At 45.8% G+C, this 18093-nt stretch overlaps 2 protein-coding genes across 21 annotated transcripts in view; one reads left to right on the forward strand and one right to left on the reverse strand.

Annotated features, from left to right (window-relative positions):
• The window catches only part of LOC308638579 (tubulin monoglycylase TTLL3-like), a 24913-nt gene continuing 6820 nt past the window's right edge, over positions 1 to 18093 (forward strand). For 4 of the 20 annotated variants that reach the window (XR_014019881.1, XM_081276157.1, XM_081276173.1 and 1 more), the window contains exons 1-11: positions 6 to 2053; positions 2250 to 2341; positions 4186 to 4354; positions 4449 to 4579; positions 5557 to 5685; positions 6570 to 6684; positions 7808 to 7906; positions 9645 to 9840; positions 10928 to 11076; positions 15194 to 15437; positions 17043 to 17478. Coding sequence is in view for 17 of the 20 variants with exons in the window: in XM_081276157.1 (XP_081132283.1) it covers positions 1654 to 2053; positions 2250 to 2341; positions 4186 to 4354; positions 4449 to 4579; positions 5557 to 5685; positions 6570 to 6684; positions 7808 to 7906; positions 9645 to 9840; positions 10928 to 11076; positions 15194 to 15437; positions 17043 to 17478 (2160 nt within the window). In the remaining 3 variants the exon portion in view is untranslated. Of the gene's footprint in view, positions 2054 to 2249; positions 2342 to 4185; positions 4355 to 4448; positions 4580 to 5556; positions 5686 to 5706; positions 6422 to 6569; positions 6685 to 7807; positions 7907 to 9644; positions 9841 to 10927; positions 11077 to 15193; positions 15438 to 17042; positions 17479 to 18093 lie in introns of those variants that run through there. The other 16 variants (XM_081276169.1, XM_081276165.1, XM_081276158.1 and 13 more) reach the window with 16 other exon arrangements.
• Positions 6756 to 18093, reverse strand: part of RPUSD3 (RNA pseudouridine synthase D3) — a gene marked incomplete at its 5' end in the record, with an annotated part of 26044 nt that continues 14706 nt past the window's right edge. Inside the window, one exon of the mRNA XM_081276191.1 lies at positions 6756 to 7876. The remainder of the gene's footprint in view (positions 7877 to 18093) is intronic.

An 18093-nucleotide genomic window follows, 5' to 3' on the forward strand; every position in this document is an offset into this window, starting at 1 on the left:
AGGGTATAAAGCTTCTATAATGGTTGGCCTTTGAGCTGAACTTCACAAAAAGATTTTCTTACAGATGGCCAAAGGGGTCTCTTGAAGGGAAGAATAAAGAAATAATAAGGGAAGGAGGGGCTAGTGGTGGGAACAACTTGAATAGGTATAATCCCCTTTATGACATTACCTCTGTGACCTCCTCCCTTGCTAAATTAGCTAGGCTCTCCTCAGAGGCACATGGCTATGTTGTATCATTGCAATGAATGTGAAAGGTACTCGCAGCAAAGTGCGTGACCATGAGTGTGTGGCAGTTTCTTACTCCCCTCTCACTGGATGGCATTTACCAGGTGAGCCAGCAAGAACCCTGATTTGTGGCAAATTTCTCTCCCAGGATCCAAAGTTCCTTAAAACCACATTTGCAGGCTAATGAGAACAGACTGTGTGGTTTTTGTCAGCTGGTTCTCTCTTAGGTCAGGTCTTTTGGGATACCCCAGCTAAGGGGGTTTGGGAAATGTAATCTTTGGTGTCAGTTGGACAGGTAGTTAGTTAAGGGACCTACCTTCACTATAAGAACGGAACTGCCCAGTGACTGGGTTCCAGCCAGGACTCTCCTGGACTGCACTTGCATAGGCACTGCTCAAGTTAGCCTGTCAAACTGCTGATTTGGTACTTTGTGATCAACAGGTCAAACCCCATTGAGTGATAATCACAGGAAGATATAAGTGTGTGTCAGACCTGGGTTCCAGTGTTGCCTGTGATTTGTGGCAGTTATTTAACATCTTGGCGCCATATTGCCCCTATGACTTTTGAGGATAATATTAACTTTACCACTTTCTCTAAATGGTCATTTACAATCTTGACCTTTTAAATTTATTTTGCATTTGATTTGAATGATGATCAGTTTTTCTGTTTCTGAGTTACCAGGAGAGGAGGTATGTGTTCTGCACCCATGATTGCTCCCCGCAAATACAGCCTCGACTTTGATTTTCATATCTGTTCCCCACCACCACCAAACTTACTAGCCGCATCTATCTGCTAGGCTCTCAGATATGAACTGGGCTCACTAGGCTCCAGCCACTCTGGCTGCCTTGTATTTCCCCTGAAAGGGTCTTCCCTTGCGAGGTTGCCAAAACTGTTTCCCCTGCCTAGAATGCTAAAATGTTACCTCTTCGGAGAGGACATCTTTGCCCTAATGTGTACTTCTTTCTTGGTTTCAGCACATTGCTTATTCACTGCCCTCATACGTGTAGCTATTTTGTTACTTGCTGTTATCCCACACAGGGCTATAAGCCTCTTGGGGTCGGGGTTCACTTGTCAGTCCCCAGCCCAGCGCTTAGCACGTGGGTGGCCCTCTATAAATACGGTGGGGGGCATTCTACGCAGGAACCGCTGGATAAGGAACCAAGATTCCAGCCCAACGTTCTGTTCTACCCTCAGTGCCTTGCCCATCAAAGGGGTGGGGATTAATGAGGCCCAGAGCCTGGCTCACAGTGGAAAACCCCAGCTCCTCTCACCCGGGGCGGCTCCGGAACCCTCGGGGCTGATTGTGCCCGGGGGAATGGTTTCTATGGTGACAGCAAACAGAGGGCGGGGCCTGAGTGCTTCTCGGATTGGCAGCGCGGGGAGGGAGGCGGGCTCCAGCGCTGGAAGGGCGCGTGCAGCGAGGGGCGCATGCAGGGCGCTGGCGGGGCACTTCTGAGCACCAGGGAACTGGGCCCCGTGAGCCAGGGCTCGGCCACCTGGTTCAGCCAGGATCAAGGCCCGGCGTGCAGTTGGCGGCGGAAGCCACAGCCACCAGATCCACACAGCAGTTCCCCCGCCTCTTGGCCCTGGGTTCCCTACCCACAATACCGGCTGCCTGGGAGGCTGCCATGGCCGGGGCCCGCCTCCGCCCAGCCCGAGGCGAGTGGCGCTGGCCGTCAGCGCCTGGCCAGCAGTGCTGGCTTCATGCCCTGCCTAGGCCGCGCCTCCGAGACTCCTGCCTGCGGCACCCGCGCCCAGGGCGCTGCGGATCCCCACCTATTCAGCCCCCGGCCTGCCCAGGTCCTGGATGATCCCCCCACGCAAGACGGTGAGGCCCAGAGCGTTGCCTGCCCTGGCCGGTGGCAGCTGCAAGAAGAAGCATGGGGACGGAACGAAATGGTGTCGGAAGAAGAGTGGCAGTGGGTGGGCGTCCTGATGAAGGGTGGAGGGAGGGAAGAAGGTGCCAAAAAGACCCCGGGCTAAGCCCCAACCTATCCCCGCCCCTATAACGCCTCTTTCTGCAGGATCCCTTGTCCTCTGGCGAGAATTCTCCAAGACACCTCACCACATGGGCCGGCTCAGAAACGCCAAAATCCACGTGGAGAGAGCTGTCAAGGTCGGAATGGGTTGGTGGGGAGGAGTTTAGAAAGGACCCTGGAGTAGTTTGTCCTGCCTCCTTGTGGTATTTTTGTCATGTCCTTCAAAAACAACCAAAAAAAAACCCCTTAATTCTACACTCATCTTCCAATACCTCCCCATTTTCACTTCTCATTCAGGGCCAAACTTCTTGACAGAATTGTCTGGGCATTGTTCCACTTCTTTACCTGGAATTCACTCCTCAGTTCCCTTCCCTCTGATTTTCTGCCTTTCCCATCCCATTCCTTTTAAAAACCACTCTCATTAAGGCCCTTCGTGACCTCCAAGGAGCCAAATCCAGCAGTCCTGCCATCTTGATTGAGTTGCCTGTGGGTGTGCACTGAAGCCCCACACACCCATCCTCCTTAGCTATCTGACTGCACACTCCTACTTTTCTCTTTCTGGCTGCTGCTTTTCAGTTGCTTTGGGCAGTTTCTTAGATATTAGTGGCTCCATAGATCCTTACCCATGCATGCTGCATGCATGCTTCTCTCTGGTTGTGAGTCCAATGTGCTGCACCCACTGCGTACCCTCTCCAGCCCCCTAGTTGACATCTCTACCCAGAGTTTATCAACATTTCAATCTCATGCTCTGATATCCTACTCAAACTTGTCATTCCTTCTAGTCTGGACTTTCGCATCTCAGTTGTTCAACCTCAAATCCAATATTTCCGGTTTTTTTCACTACCACATCTAATCCCATCAGCAAAATCATTCATCTCTGATTCCAAAATGAATCCCATCCCCACACTTTTGCCCCATCTTCACTGTAAGCACAACAGCCTTCCACACGGTCTGTTTCCGTACTTGTTCCCATCTTTTTTCCATACAGTAGCAAGCCAAACTTAACAAAGCTTCCAACTAAGCACTTCCTCACCTAACCTTTATTGCTTTGTGCTACTCATATAAAAACCCACATCCAAGGGCTCAAGCCTGCAGGGCTGTCCATGGTCTGTCCATACTACCTACCTTCTCATGGGCTCTCCCTTCATTTTCCAAACTGCACTCACCCTTTCAGTTCCTTTTGGTCTCCATTCTGCTTTTGGGCCCTTGCACATGCTTTTCCCTCTGCCTACACTGCCATTTGCTCAGCTCTGTATATTCATGACTCTTTTGATCTTCTCTAACCATGTATTCCTAAGTAGTTTCTCTGGGTCTCATTAAGTATATAGATTTTACACTGCCTGGATTTTAAATCCATATTCTTGGGGTTGGGAGTGTAACTCAGTGATTGAACTGTGCTTAGCATGGGTGAGGCTTTGGGTTTAATTCCCAGCACAAAAAGAAATCTCTTTCACTTAACCATGGTATGTCCAAGCTACTTAATTTCTCTGCATCTTTATTTCAAAACCAGTGAGCATCTAATAAAAATGTATGTCACTGTAAGTAATACATGAAGCATTTACCACATAGTAAATATCAGCTATTATTGCCAACATTGTTACTATGCATATTTGTTTATTTTGGTACTAGGGGATTGAACCCAGGGGAACGTTACCACGTCTCTATAGAGCCCTTTTTTTTTTTTTTTTTAAGACAGTTCTTGCTTAGGGCCTTGCTAAATTGCAGGGACTGGCCTTGAACTTGCAATCCTTCTGCTCCAAATTCCCAAGTCATTGGAATTAACAATCATATACCACCAACCCCAGACACTATGCATATTTATTTCCCTCCATGTTTTTTAGCTATTTTTCCCAGTCGAATATAAAAATTCCCTACAGAGGCCAGCTTAGAGGCAGAGACTGTAACTGGGTCACTACTATATCCCCTGTGTTTGGCACCTTGGCAATGCTTATTGAACAAGTCTCTATCTCTCACCTTATAGCAGAAGAAGATCTTTATGATCCAAGGCCGCTACCCAGTGATCCGGTATCTCTTACGCCGGAGAGGCTGGGTAGAGAAGAAGATGATCCATCCCCCGGGCACCGCCCTAATGCCATCCCAGAAGGATTTGGACAGCTCAATGCTAGGTGATAGTGACACCACTGAGGAAGGTGAACAGTTCCCTCTCTTTCCACAAGACCCCTCCCAGTCTTCTTCCTTATGTTCTCACCATCCCAGGGTTGAGGATTTGTACCTATGGGGCAGGGACATGGCTCTCATCAGGTCTGGGCTCTGCATACATTGAAGATGAAGAAGAGCATTATCAACAAACACAGCTGTTTTACTTAAATGGCCTTCTGGAATTTGATGACCTAGATGGGACACATGCTTTGATGGTGAGCGTCCTGGGGGCCAGGTGAAGCACAGGATTGGCTGGAGGGTGGCTATTCAGAAGGAGAGGTCTGGCGCCCAATGGGGTGACCTCAGACAAATCCTTTTCTTCTCTGGGTCTCAGTTTCCCCATCTGTATAAAGATGATTGTTTCTCTAAAGGCTGGATAGGCCCCCAGAGCAGTGAAGGACTCAGTGGGGCTCTGACAAGTCTGTCACATCCTCTGTGCATGCTAGTTATCCCTTCCAGGTAAAAATCTCTTTGTTCATCTGCTTCCTTTGCCCTTAGCAATTGAAGGATCGTAGGAAGGTTTTACACAACTCTGAGAGAGGCTGGTGAGATGGTGTGGAGGACATGTGTGTGGAGGTTAAGGACACTTGGATTCATTAGATTGGCACCAACTCTTACTAAGTTGAACTATATGAAATAGCCATTTCTGCACGTCAAGATAAGTTGAAAATCGGTAGTTTCATGTGGTTCAGCTTTGTGAACCCTGGGGTAGGTCGTTTACCCTCCGTGTACCTCAATTCCCTCATCTGTGAAATGGTAGCTCCTACCTCATAGGGTTGGATGAGGAGTCAATGGATTAACATAGAAAGTATTTCAAACAGAGCATAGCATATGGTGTTATTAGTTATTAATAATCCTACCTCCCAGATTTTTAGAAAGGATGGAGAGGTGGGGACCACAAAAGAACCTCTGTTACATGCTGTGTGCACATCAGTTTGGAGGCTGTGTCCAGCTTCTGGCAAGTGACTGAAGGCCATGGGTCAGAGAAAGGTCCAGCATTCTGTTGTAACACTCAGACTAAGCCTGCTCTCTTCTGGCCAAGCATGTGCCCTGGAGAAGAAATGCCCTTCATGCCTTACACAGAAACGTTGTGAGGACCACAGGATAGTTTAGAAGTATCCTGTCCTTTGTGCTCAGGAGGGTTGGGGAGAAGCTGCCCACACTGGCCTCCCTGTCTCTATCTCCTCCCCAGTCCCGCATGGTTCGGAATGAGACACCTTACCTTATCTGGACCACCCGGCGAGATGTGATGGACTGTCGCTTCCTCTCTAAGGATCAGATGATAAACCACTATGCTCGAGCTGGCTCCTTTACTACAAAGGTGGGCTCCTCAGGGCAGTAGGCAGGACAGCTTCCAACCCCCACCCTTAGACTAGTAGTCCCAACCCCGTCTCTCCCCTTGTCAGTAAAAGAAAGTTCTCAGGAAAGCAGGAGATAAATAATTCAGTGAGACCTGAAGTCAGAAAGACTTGGACTCTAATTCAACCCCTGTGGGATATCTGGTAGTGTAGACATCTTGACTAAACTGGACTCCAGCTGGATGTGATGGTACATACCTATAATCCCAACGGCTTGGGAGGCTGAAGCAGGAAGATCAAAAGTTCAAAGCCAACCTCAGCAATTTAGCAAGACTGTGTCTCAAAACAAAAAAGGCTGGGGATGTGGCTTAGTGGTTAAGTGCCCCTGGGTTCAATCCTTGGTACCAAAAACAAACAAATAACTGGGCTGCAGGATTCAAATAGGATCTGAAGCCCACACAAACACCAAATCCAAACTGTGAGCAAGGGTACATCTGGCTGATGGCTTCATTCTGTCTTATCTCTGATAGCAAGTGGCTTTACATCTCTGAGCCTCAGTGTCCTCATATTTAAATGACAGTAGCAGTAAGGCCTGTTTTCTAGGGTGAAGGATGAAGAACTTTATAAAATTGTCTGTCATTTTATCATTGGCAGAGACTTGGAGAGGAATTCCTAGACGAGGCAGGTCTTTAAGGATATGAATGAAGGGTTAATGGGATTTGTGACAAAGGGGACCACCAGGCAGACATGGATATAGATGTGAGTAAGTTAAGCCTAGTGAGTGGAATAAAGGCTCTGAGAGCATATGGGCAAGGTCTTCCTGACTGGATGTGTGCTGCCTATGGGGGAGTCTCTTAGAGCTCCCTGGGCAAGTCCTACCCTGCCCCCTTAGCAGCTAACTCCATAGGTGGGTCTGTGTCTCAATCTCCGGAACTTGCCCTGGTTTGATGAGGCTGACGCTGACTCCTTCTTCCCACGTTGCTACCGCCTGGGTGCTGAAGATGACAAAAAAGCCTTCATAGGTAAGGAGAACCCCCAGTCCCATGCCTGGACCACCCAGGCTGAAGGACCAGGACTAAATCTCTGACTCACACCAGGGAATAGCAGGCCTCTCCTTATGCCCTCATCTACCCCAGCAAGTTCCTTCCCTATCCCCAGTCCTACTATACCCTCACTTAATGATACTCCTAGCTTGGCCAGCCCTGACCTCCAGAAAACTTAGGTAGCTTGCTTGTATTCTAGAGCAGGTTCTAAAAGTTAGTGGTTGGTTGAATTTGGAATCCAGAATGGATTTCAGGCTTATGTCAAGTTCTACTGGCTGGATTGGGTTCCATGAAAGACTATAGGTTGTGAGTTTCTAAGGCAGAATAGCTTCCAGCTCCACAGTATGTTCTAAATAGAATTTGGATCCAGGTTAGATGCTAGGTCTTAAGTTATGTTCCAAATCTGAACTAGGTTTTGGGTCAAGGTTTGGGTTCTTAGGCTAGAATAAGTATCAAAAGTATATAAGGGGGGCTAGGATTGTGGCTCAGTGGTAGAGCACTAGCCTAGCACATGTGAGGCATTGGGTTTGAGCCTCAGCACCACATACAAAAATAAATAAAATAAAGTTATTATGTTCATTTACAACTAAAAATATTTTTTAAAACTGTATGAGGAGCCGGGCGCAGTGGCACATGCCTATAATCCCAGTGGTTTGGGAGGCTGAGGCAGGAGGATCACGAGTTTAAAGCCAGCCTCAGCAGCTTAGGGAGACTTAAGCAACTTAGCAAGACCCTGTCTGAAAATAAAAACATTAATAGGGATGAGGATGTGGCTCAGTGATTACTTACCCCTGGGTTTAATCCCTGGTACAAAAGGGGGAAAAAAAAGTAGATGAGGAACTGAAGAAAGAACTAAGACAACAGACAATCTGGTCCACACCAGATTCTGAAGACAAAGTATAAGCCAAGTCCAGTCTCATTGTCACATTCTGGGTCTGAGAATACAACTGAAACAGGATCCAGGTTCTCATTCAGGTTCTAGAGTCAGAAAAGGTAGAGTCAGGTTCCACATCCAAAATGGGGCAAGTCACGATCAGGTTCCAGAACCAGAACAGGCCTCGAGCCTAGGGGCTGAGCAGGGTATCCCCTGCCCCGGGAGCAGAGGACTTCTGGCTGACAGCTGCCCGCAACGTTCTCAAGCTGGTGGTGAAGTCGGAATGGAAGTCATACTCTGTCGAAACAGAAAAGGAAGAAGCCGCAAGTAAGTACTGTGGTTATCTTCACTCCCTTACCCACCGTGCTCCCATTATCCATATCCATATGACCATCCAACACCCTTCCCACCCTCCTTTTCATCCATGTGTTCACCCATCCTCCAGTCTACCCATTCACCCATCCATCCATCCATCCATCATCCATGTATCCATCCTCCCACCTACCAACCCGCTGTTGATCTCCTCATTCACCCACTTGCCATCAGCACATTCCCTATCTATTTATCCACTCCCCACTTTCCTTCCCATCATTCTACAAAACCATTTATCCATGTATTATTCTATCTTCCTAACTACTGTTTATCTACCCTCTAGTCTGCTCACTCATCCATTCTTCTATTTCCCAACTTCCCACATATATGTCTTCTGGTTTGTTTGGTGATCAGCCTGTGCATGGGCCTGGCATGTAAATGAGCACCCTACAGAGAGCAGACTAAGACATGGTCCATCCTTGTCTGAGGGAGATAGGTCTAGGAGAAGGAAGAAGTGAACCCACAGTTTACAGGAGTCCTGAGCACCCTATGTGACCAAAAATCAGGAACATCTGGGACTGGGATTGTGGCTCAGCGGTGGAGCACCTGCCTAGCATGGGCGAGACCTGGGTTCGATCCTCAGCACCACATATAAAATAAAGGCATTGTGTTGTGTCCATCTACACCTAAAAAATAAATATTAAAAGAATTTTAAAAAATAAGGAACATCTGGGAGTAAAGGGCACACAGAAGAACACAGCCCATTACTTGCCCCTTCCCTTTATGGATTTAGCTCCTACCTCCAAGCCACTAATCCTTTAAATGCAAGGGCTCCTTAGCCAGGGATTCAGAGAAATAAAGGGCAACTGTAAGGGAAGGAGAAAAAAAATCCCTGTCTCTTCCCCATTCTGTCTCTTACATAAGTGTGCCAGGTACAAGATGACTCTTATTATGTGCTAGGATCAGTAGCACAGGGGTCCCCTACTGGGCAGAGACCCTGCACTTAAGCTTTCTCTGGCAATGGGCTCAGGTGTGGGTCAGGCTGCAGGGGGTTAAGGGCTCACTTATATTTCAGGATGTTCAGGAATGAGTCAGGGCTGTAGGTGTGCATTGAGTCTTCTGAGATGTCAGTTTCTAGAGATTCATTTTCAGGTGTGTGTCAGGGCCTCGCATTGCACATGTAAGGTTAGTGTTTCTATGGGTTGATGATGGTTGATTTATGTCAGGATTCTGGGAATGAGTAGATTTCTGTTGTGTTTCAAGACTTAAGAAGTCATATTGGGGGCTGGGGATGTGGCTCAGTGGTAGAGTGTTTGCCTGGCATGCATTAAATTCCCAGCACTGTGAAAAAATAATAAAATACAAAAAGAAGCCATGTCAGGTTTGGTTTCATGTATATCTAGGTTCAAAGGCCAAGGTTTCCAGGTGCAGGGTCTCAGATGTGTCAGAGGTCCCAGGGTTAGAGAGGCTACAGCTATGTGCTGGGGCTTTAGGTGCTATAGGACTTTGGGGACATTTAGGGTAGAGTGGGGGCCAGGGATGAAGTGCTAGAGTTGCAGGTAAATTTCAAGCAAAACCTCAAGTAAGTGACAAGTCCCAGGGCAGCTGGGGATCTGGGTTCATGGTAGGCCTCAGGTGTCTTTCAGGTGAGACCTGAGGTGAGTGACAAGCCTCGGGTTGGTAAGCACTGTAGCATGTGTCATTTTACCTTCCTTGATGTGTTCTAGTGACAGACTCTTCCCTATCTCTGCAGGAGAGAAGAACCTCAAGAATCAGGAAAAAAAGCTCATGACAGTGTCCCCAGAGTTTGTGGATGAGGCCTTGTGTGCATGTGAGGAGCACCTTAGCAACCTGGCTCACATGGACATCGACAAGGACCTGGAGGCTCCACTGTACCTCAGCCCTGCGGGCTGGACCCTCTTCCTCCAGCGCTACTATCAAGTGGTCCAGTGAGTACTCCTGCAGCCAGGGCTATGGGCTGAGGCAGGTAATTAGGAACAGACTCTTACAATCTAACACAGCCCTCGCCTCCTCCTGAAGCCTCTCATTTTTGTTCCTATTGCTACTCTTCAGCTCAGGAACCCTCAGGGATTCCCACTGCCTCCTTGATAGAGTCCAGACCACTCTTCCTGGCTCTTAGCACAGTGTAGGCACTAAGATGATGGCCTGTGCTGTCAGGTAGACCTAACTTCAAGTCCTGGCTTTGCAACTTCCAAGCTCTATGACTTTGGCAACATCACTAATCTATTTGAACTTTCCTTTTCTGGACTGGTGGTATAGTTAAGAGTGCTTGCCTAGAATATGCAAGGCCCTGGGATCGATTTCCAGCACAATTAAAAAAAAAAGACAAGTTCTAGTTTGGGGAGCCAGATGATAACCAAGTAAATGAATGGGTCAGGTGGGGGTGAGTGATGGGAAGAGAAAGGTAGGGGAGCTATGATACAGATGTGCTTGAGTGAATTAATCTAGAAGGGAACCCACCTATCAAGCATTGTTAGGTCTAGATAAAGAGGACAGGAATGTCAAAAAAGCACCTGCAGATAAACTAATCAGGCATTTGAATCCTGGTTCAGCCACCAAGTGGGTAGCCTTGGGCAAATACCCTAATTTTCCAAGCTTTAGTTTACTTTCCTCTAAAATGAGACAGGTGATACCTCCCTGAAAGGGCTGCTAGAGGATTAGAGATAATATATGGAAAGCCCTTGGTGTGGTGCCCCATCATTTGGAGCTGGAATGATTCAGTTTTAATAGGAAGGGAGTGGGCAGAAAATGGAATATTGGAGTGGAATGTGAACTGTGAAGTAAATGGGATTTACTCAGTCATTCCTATTGCTATGGTCTGGGCAAGAGGGCTCGTGGGGTGGCCTGAGGGTGAAGATGGAGGTTTGAGAGAGATCCATGTGGATCTCTAGGGGGAAGGCATGACCAAGGTGGTTGAACCATGGCCTAGGGGGAAGGAGGATATGTCTCCCCTTGTCCTGCCCTCCTGCCTGCCCCCAGGCCTTGCCCTGCCTAAGTCCCACCATCTCTCCACAGTGAGGGGGCAGAACTCAAGCATCTGGATGCACAGGTCCAGCGCTGTGAGGATCTCCTGCAGCAACTGCGGGCTGTGATGCCTCAGATTGATATGGAAGGGGACCGCAACATCTGGATCGTGAAGCCAGGAGCCAAGTCTCGTGGACGAGGTGGGGGATCAGCCTTTGCTTTTTGCACCAATACCCTGTGACCTTATCCCCCATTAGAGGCCAGGGAGGTTAATAGTGCAGTCTGCCAAACTGGACTGACAGCCCAGCTCTGTCACTAATATTCTTTGTGACCTAGAGCAAGTCACATCACCTATCTGAACCTCAGTTTGCTCTGTCACTAATATTCTTTGTGACTTAGAGCAAGTCACATCACCTATCTGAACCTCAGTTTCCTCCTTTGTGAAGATTGATAAAGCCGGGCTGGAGATGTGGCTCAAGTGGTAGCACGCTCGCCTGGCATGCGTGGCCCGGGTTCGATCCTCAGCACCACATACCAACAAAGATATTGTGTCCGCCGAGAACTAAAAAATAAAATATTAAAAATTCTCTCTCTCTCTCCCTCTCTCTTTAAAAAAAAAAAAAGATTGATAAAGCCTTCTATGAGGTGAGATTAAATGCAGAGTACATCTTAAGTTGTAGGTCAGCATAGTCACCCCCATATGAGAGCTGCTGGGATGATAGTCCCAACTGTTCCTCTCCTGCCCCTGAGTTTGGATCAATGCTTTAGGTAAGTTTGGTGACACTCACAAGCACTTAGTTGCTTATTATCTAAAGGATCTCAGATTTCACCAGCACCTCCCTATAGTCCTAAGGCCAGGACCCCTAGTTCAAGGTTAGCCTTCCCCTACTTATAAGACTTCAGGCAGGGTTAATTAACCTTTTCTGTGCCTCATCATCATCACTGGTAAAATGGAGCCAAAACTTCCTGAGAAGATTAAATGAGTGTAATGTTTATAAAGCATTTAGAAGCCATGCATGGTGGCACATGCCTGTAATCCCAGCAACTGGGGAGGCAAAAATAAAATAAAAAATAAAAAAGCTAGGGATGTAGCTTAGTGGTTAAATGCCCTTGGGTTTAATCCCCAGGACCAAAAAAAAGTACTTAGGTCCTGGACCTGTGCATAGTAACTGCCACATTGATGCTTCTATTATTAGCTGTTATTCTGACTCCTCAGCCAAGTGTGACTGGAATTTGAACAGGAAAGCCAGCAGTGCCTTAGCCCGGCCTTTAAAGACTGTGAAAGGATGCCCAAGAGCTAGAAAACAGATTTCAGTATCAGCTTCTTTCGAATACTGCTCTTGGGTGGGTTTATTTATGCCAGGGTGAAGCCATTGCAGCTCCAAACATTGGAATGCTTCTCTTGAGGATGTCACATTAAAACCAGGAGGGCTGGAGATATAGCTTAATAGTCGAGTACTTGCCTAGCATGCTTGAGTCTCTGGCTTCAATCTCCAACACCACCAAAAGAAACTGTTAAACAACTATCATTCACAGTGGTACACACCTGTAATCCCAGCCACTGGGGAGTCAAGCAGGAGGATTTCAAGTTCGAGGCCAATATGGGCAACTTGGCACGAGACACAGTCTCAAAATAAAAAGGACTAAGGATAAATCTCAGTGGTAGAGCACCCCTGGGATCAATCCCACAAAACAACAACAACAACAAAAAAAGCATTGGATTCTTTTCTTTTTATACCTTAGAAATACTTGATTTTTTTCCCAATCATAAAAATGTGTTTATTGTTTTAAAAAAATAAAACAATATAGGAAATTAGAAGCAAATGTCCCTTGATTTCACCAAAAGATAACCTATTAACTTTTTAATGTGTTTCTATCTACACTTGTTTCTGTGCATTTGGTGTGTGTATTATAAGTCTTTCTCCTTTTTTAAATTTTTGGTACCAGAGATTGAACCCAGTGGCGCTTAACTCTGAGCCAACTCCCCAGCCCTTTTTATTTTCTATTTCGAGACAGGGTCTCACAAAGTTGCTTAGGGTCTTGCTAAATTGATGAGGCTGGCATTGGAATTTTGATTCTCCTACCTCAGCTTCCTGAGTCATTGGGATTACACTGCACCTGGCAGTTATAATTTTTAAAAAACATATTTTTGTTGTAGATGAACACAATACCTTTGTATATTTTATCTCTATGTGGTGCTCAGGATCAAACCCAATGCCTCACACATGCCAGGGAAGTGCTCCACCACTGAGCTACAACCCCAGCTCAGCAGATGTAATCTTTTCTTATACAAGGCATTATGGTCTTGGGCCAGGCACAGTGTGCATGCTTATAATTCCAGGGTCGGGAGGCTGAGGCAGGAAGACTGTAAATTCAAAGCCAGCTTCAGCAACAGCGAGGCACTAAGCAACTCAGTGAGATGGTCTCCAAATAAAATTCAAAAAAGGGGGCATGAGGCGCTCAGTAGTCGAATGCCTCTGAGTTCAATCCCTGATAACCACCCCACTCAGAAAAAATAAAAAGATATTATGTTCGTGGAAATCCTGATGATTGGTCTACCCACCACCCTTTTTTTAAAAAATATTTTTCTAGTTGTAGATGGTCACAATAACGTTTATTTTGTTTATATATTTTTATGTAGTACTGAGGATCAAACCCAGTTCCTCACACATACGAGGCAAATGCTCTGCCTCTGAGCCACAACCTCAGCCCTACCCACCACCTTTTTAAAATATTTTTTTAGTTGTCAATGGACCTTTATTTATTTATTTTTTAAATTTATATGTGGTGCTAAAATTTGAACCCAGTGCCTCGTACATGCTAGGCAAGTGCTCCCCCACTGAGCTACAACCCCAGCCCCAATCTGGCCCTTTAGGAAAAGATCGAGACCGGGAACCAGGCACAAGTTTTTCTGTGCCATTGGCAGGCAATAGGCTACTTTGGGCAAAGGAATGAGATTATTTGTGATTTTGTGTCTGGTGATATGATTCTGATATTTACTAGCATTAAAGCTATGCCTTAAGCCAAACAAGCTGGTGCACATTCGAAATCCCAGTTCAGAGGCTGAGGCTGGAAGCTTGCCTGAGCCCAGGGGTTCCAGACCAGTCTAAGCAACATAGTGAGAACCCTGTCTAAAAAGAAAAACCTTGATGGGCAGAATCAAAGTCTCTGGGACACAGGTCCGCTGTGTTAGCAAAGCAATAAAACTTCTTTTTCCTTTTCCTCAAAAAAAAAAAAAAAGAACATTTTCTATCTAGAAGAAAGTCTAAAATAGATAATCATAATCAACAGTGTTGGGTAGGATTTGAACAAACACAATTTCATACATTCTTGCTGGGACTGAAAATTAGAAGAACATCTTTGGCAATATAAAATGAAGAATGTGGGGCTGGGATTGTGGTTCAGCGGTAGAGCACCCCCCCTAGCACAGGCAGGACCCAGGTTCGATTCTCAGCACCACATAAAAATAAAGGCATTGTGTTATGTCCATCTACAAAATATATATATATATATTCTCTCTCTCTCTAAAAAAAAAATTAAGAATGTACACACCCTTTGAGCCAGCAAACCGATGGCTAGAAATTTATTAAACAGGCGATAGTAATATGTGTTAACATTTATTGAATGTTTACCTTTTGCCAAGCCCTATCCCAAACCCTTATCCTGCTTTAATTTGTGTAATACTGTGTAACCAAGGCATGTTTATTCTCCCATAACCTGGAAGAAAATCCTTAAGGATTCCATAAATGTTTAGAAGCAGTAGTTGGCTGCCTCTGAAAAGGGAGATGTATTTTTAATATGCCATTTTTTTTTACTAATTTTTGGGTTTTTTGGTTTATATTTTGTTAATTATTGGAGAAAAATAATATATGCACATACTTTTAAAGCCCAGTACAAAAAATAATAGCAGCAGCCCATTACATGGCAGGACACAGTGGCACATTCCTATAATTCCAGTGACTGAGACAGGAGAATCAAAGAGTTGAGGACAGCCTCAGCATTTTAATGGGACCCTGTCTCAAAAAGTTTGGGGAATGTAGCTCAGTGGTAGAGCACCTCTGGATTTAATCCATAGTACCTCAAAAATAACAACAAAAAAATCGATACTATTCAGAAATTTTCAATGCATATATTCCTTTTCAATCAACCCAAAATGACTTGTTACCAAAAAAATTAAAATCATTTTCAGTTTTCCCAAAGGGAACAGGATACTAATTGACAAAAGACATCCTTACCCATGTGGCCTGACAGTTTTGTGGGGATAAGGGCCAGCTCAAGTTTGACCTCCTAGACCCTGATTACCCCTTTTCCTGCTAGGCATCATGTGCATGGACCACCTGGAGGAGATGCTGAAGCTAGTGGACTGCAACCCCATGATGATGAAGGATGGCAAATGGGTGGTACAGAAGTATATTGAGCGCCCCCTGCTCATCTTTGGCACCAAGTTCGACCTGAGACAGTGGTTCCTGGTGACCGACTGGAACCCACTTACTGTGTGGTTTTACCGCGATAGCTACATTCGCTTTTCCACACAGCCCTTCTCCCTAAAGAACCTGGACAAGTGAGCCCTACCACTCACCTCCCATGAACTCCCAGACTAGTTGGGGAGCTGGCAAAACAAGACAACACAACAACAAAAAAAAGGCAATGAAAATATGCAGTGGAATCTATGCAGCATTGCTGGGTTCCAAACACAAACTGAGCAGGCAGGCAGGACCTCTATCCACCCAACCATCTTTCCAGCCAACAGATATTTACCAAGAGTGTACCCTGTGCCATTCATTATTCTGGGCACTTGGGATACAACAGAAACAAATGAAGATCCCAGCTCTTAAGTGCTCATATTCTAGCAGGGAGAAACACACAAGCATTGATCTAATAGGATAAAGTGCAATATGTGTTTTAAAAAAAGAAAATATAGAACAGGATTAAGGGATGTCAGTGGAAATTCCAGAGGAGAAAGGCAAGATGTGGTATTAATTTGGGTGGGGTGTGAGGAAACCTTGCTGAGGCCTCAGTTCAAATTCCATCTCTGTAGCTTCCAAGCTGTGGGCCTTTGTTCAAGTGAAAACCTATTTAAGAGCTGGAGATGTAGTGTAGAGTGCTTGCCTAGCATTTGTAAGGCCCTGAGTTTGATCTCCAACACCACACATACAAAAATACTTGAACCTGGCTGGGCATGGTGGCACATGCTTGTAATCCTAGCAGTTCTGGAGATTGAGACAGGAAGACTGTAAGTTTAAAGCCAGCCTCAGCAACATAGTGAGGCCCTAAGCAAGACCCTGTCTCTAAATAAAATATAAAAACGGGCTGGGAATGTGGCTTAGTGGTTTGAGTGCCCCTGGGTTCAATCCCTGGTACAAAAAAAAAAAAAAAAAAAAAAAAAAAAAAAAACCTTAAAGCTCACTTTCCACATCTGAAGAATGGAGGAAGTAATATGAAAGTGAAAACTGTTGATTATCAAGTGCTTCATGTGTGATAGATGCTAAGCACTTTATGTACATAGTTATTTTTCATAAAAGCCCAATGCAGTAGGTACTATCATCCCTATTTTATAGGTTCAATGACTTGCCTAAGATCTTACAGCTAGTCAATGTGAAGATGGGCTTGACTTCATCTTGACAACTACAAGGCTTTATTCTTACCTATCTGCTTATCTTCCAGGCATTGGGAGGACAAACTGAGACTAGGCACAAGCACTTAATACTGTGGCTACCATGATTGGCACCCACAAAGCCTCCTGAGAGATAAAACTAATTGTCGCCCTAGAAGAATATAGGGTCCAGGCCTTTGTCATTCTTGTCTTCCCCAGTAGGGCCCTATTTCAAGTCGAACTGACCAGCGTGGCCCAGGGCCGATGTCAAAATTTTCCTGCCCTCCCTCATTTTGGATAGGTGGGGCAGCAGGAGCTAAGCCCCAATTTTCTTTCTTTCCTTTTTTTTTGGTAACTGGGATTGAACTCAGGCACTTGACCACTAAGCCATATCCCCAGCCCTATTTTGTAATTTATTTAAACACAGGGCTCACTGAGTTGCTTAGTGCCTCACCGTTGCTGAGGCTGGCTTTGAACTCACAATTCTACTGCCTCAGCCTCCCAAGCCTCAGGGATTATAGGCATGTGCCACCGTGCCCGGCTTGAATCCCAGCTTTCTACTTTGTGTTTCAGCTCTGTGCACCTCTGCAACAACTCTATCCAGAAACATCTGGAGAACTCCTGCCATCGCCATCCCATGCTACCCCCAGACAACATGTGGTCCAGCCAGAAGTTCCAGGCCCACCTGCAGGAGATAGGGGCACCAAATGCTTGGTCCACTGTCATCGTGCCCGGCATGAAGGCTGCTGTGATCCATGCGCTTCAGACCTCCCAAGACACAGTACAGTGTCGGAAGGCCAGCTTCGAGCTCTATGGTGCTGACTTTGTATTTGGTGAGGATTTCCAGCCCTGGTTGATTGAGATCAATGCCAGCCCCACCATGGCACCCTCCACAGCTGTCACCGCCCGGCTCTGTGCCGGTGTACAAGCAGACACCTTGCGCGTGGTCATTGACCGGCGGCTGGATCGTAACTGTGACACAGGAGCCTTTGAACTCATCTATAAGCAGGTAAGGTGGAGGTGGAGAACTCCAGGGAATGTGCCTTCTTTTCTAGGCTGCTCCACAATGAAGCACAGGGCTCTGCAGTCAGACCAGTTCAAAACCTGGGTTTGAGGCCTGGTTTTGCCAAGTTGTCCTAGTATATAGCCATGTCCCCTCCTCAGGTTCCTCATCTGTAAAATAGAGATATTACCATCTTTCTCATGAGCTGAGTAAATATAATGAGTTAATATTGCCTGGATAATACTTCTAAAAGGCATGGACTCTGCGACATCCTTGGATTCAAATCCTGGGTCAGTAACTAAGCTGTATAACTTCGAACAAATTCCCAACCTCTAGGTGGTCTGTTTATTCATCTATAAAGCAAGAACAAAAATACTACCTAATTCATAAGATTATAAGAATTAAATAGTTAATATAAGTGAGGTACTTCAGAATAGTGCCTGGCATACAATAAATGCTGTACAAGTTTTAGCTATTGTTATAACCTAATAAGGTTGTTGTTTCATGAAAAATAGCATCACTTGTGAAGTGCCTGGAATATATATAGTAAGAGTTGATTACAGGCAGCTGCTATTATTTTTAATAATCTTTTGGGAGTATTGAGGACTGAACCCAGGATCC

Source organism: Spermophilus citellus (genome assembly GCF_964194105.1).
Source record: "Spermophilus citellus genome assembly, chromosome: 19".
NCBI classification, from domain to species: Eukaryota; Metazoa; Chordata; class Mammalia; order Rodentia; family Sciuridae; genus Spermophilus; species Spermophilus citellus.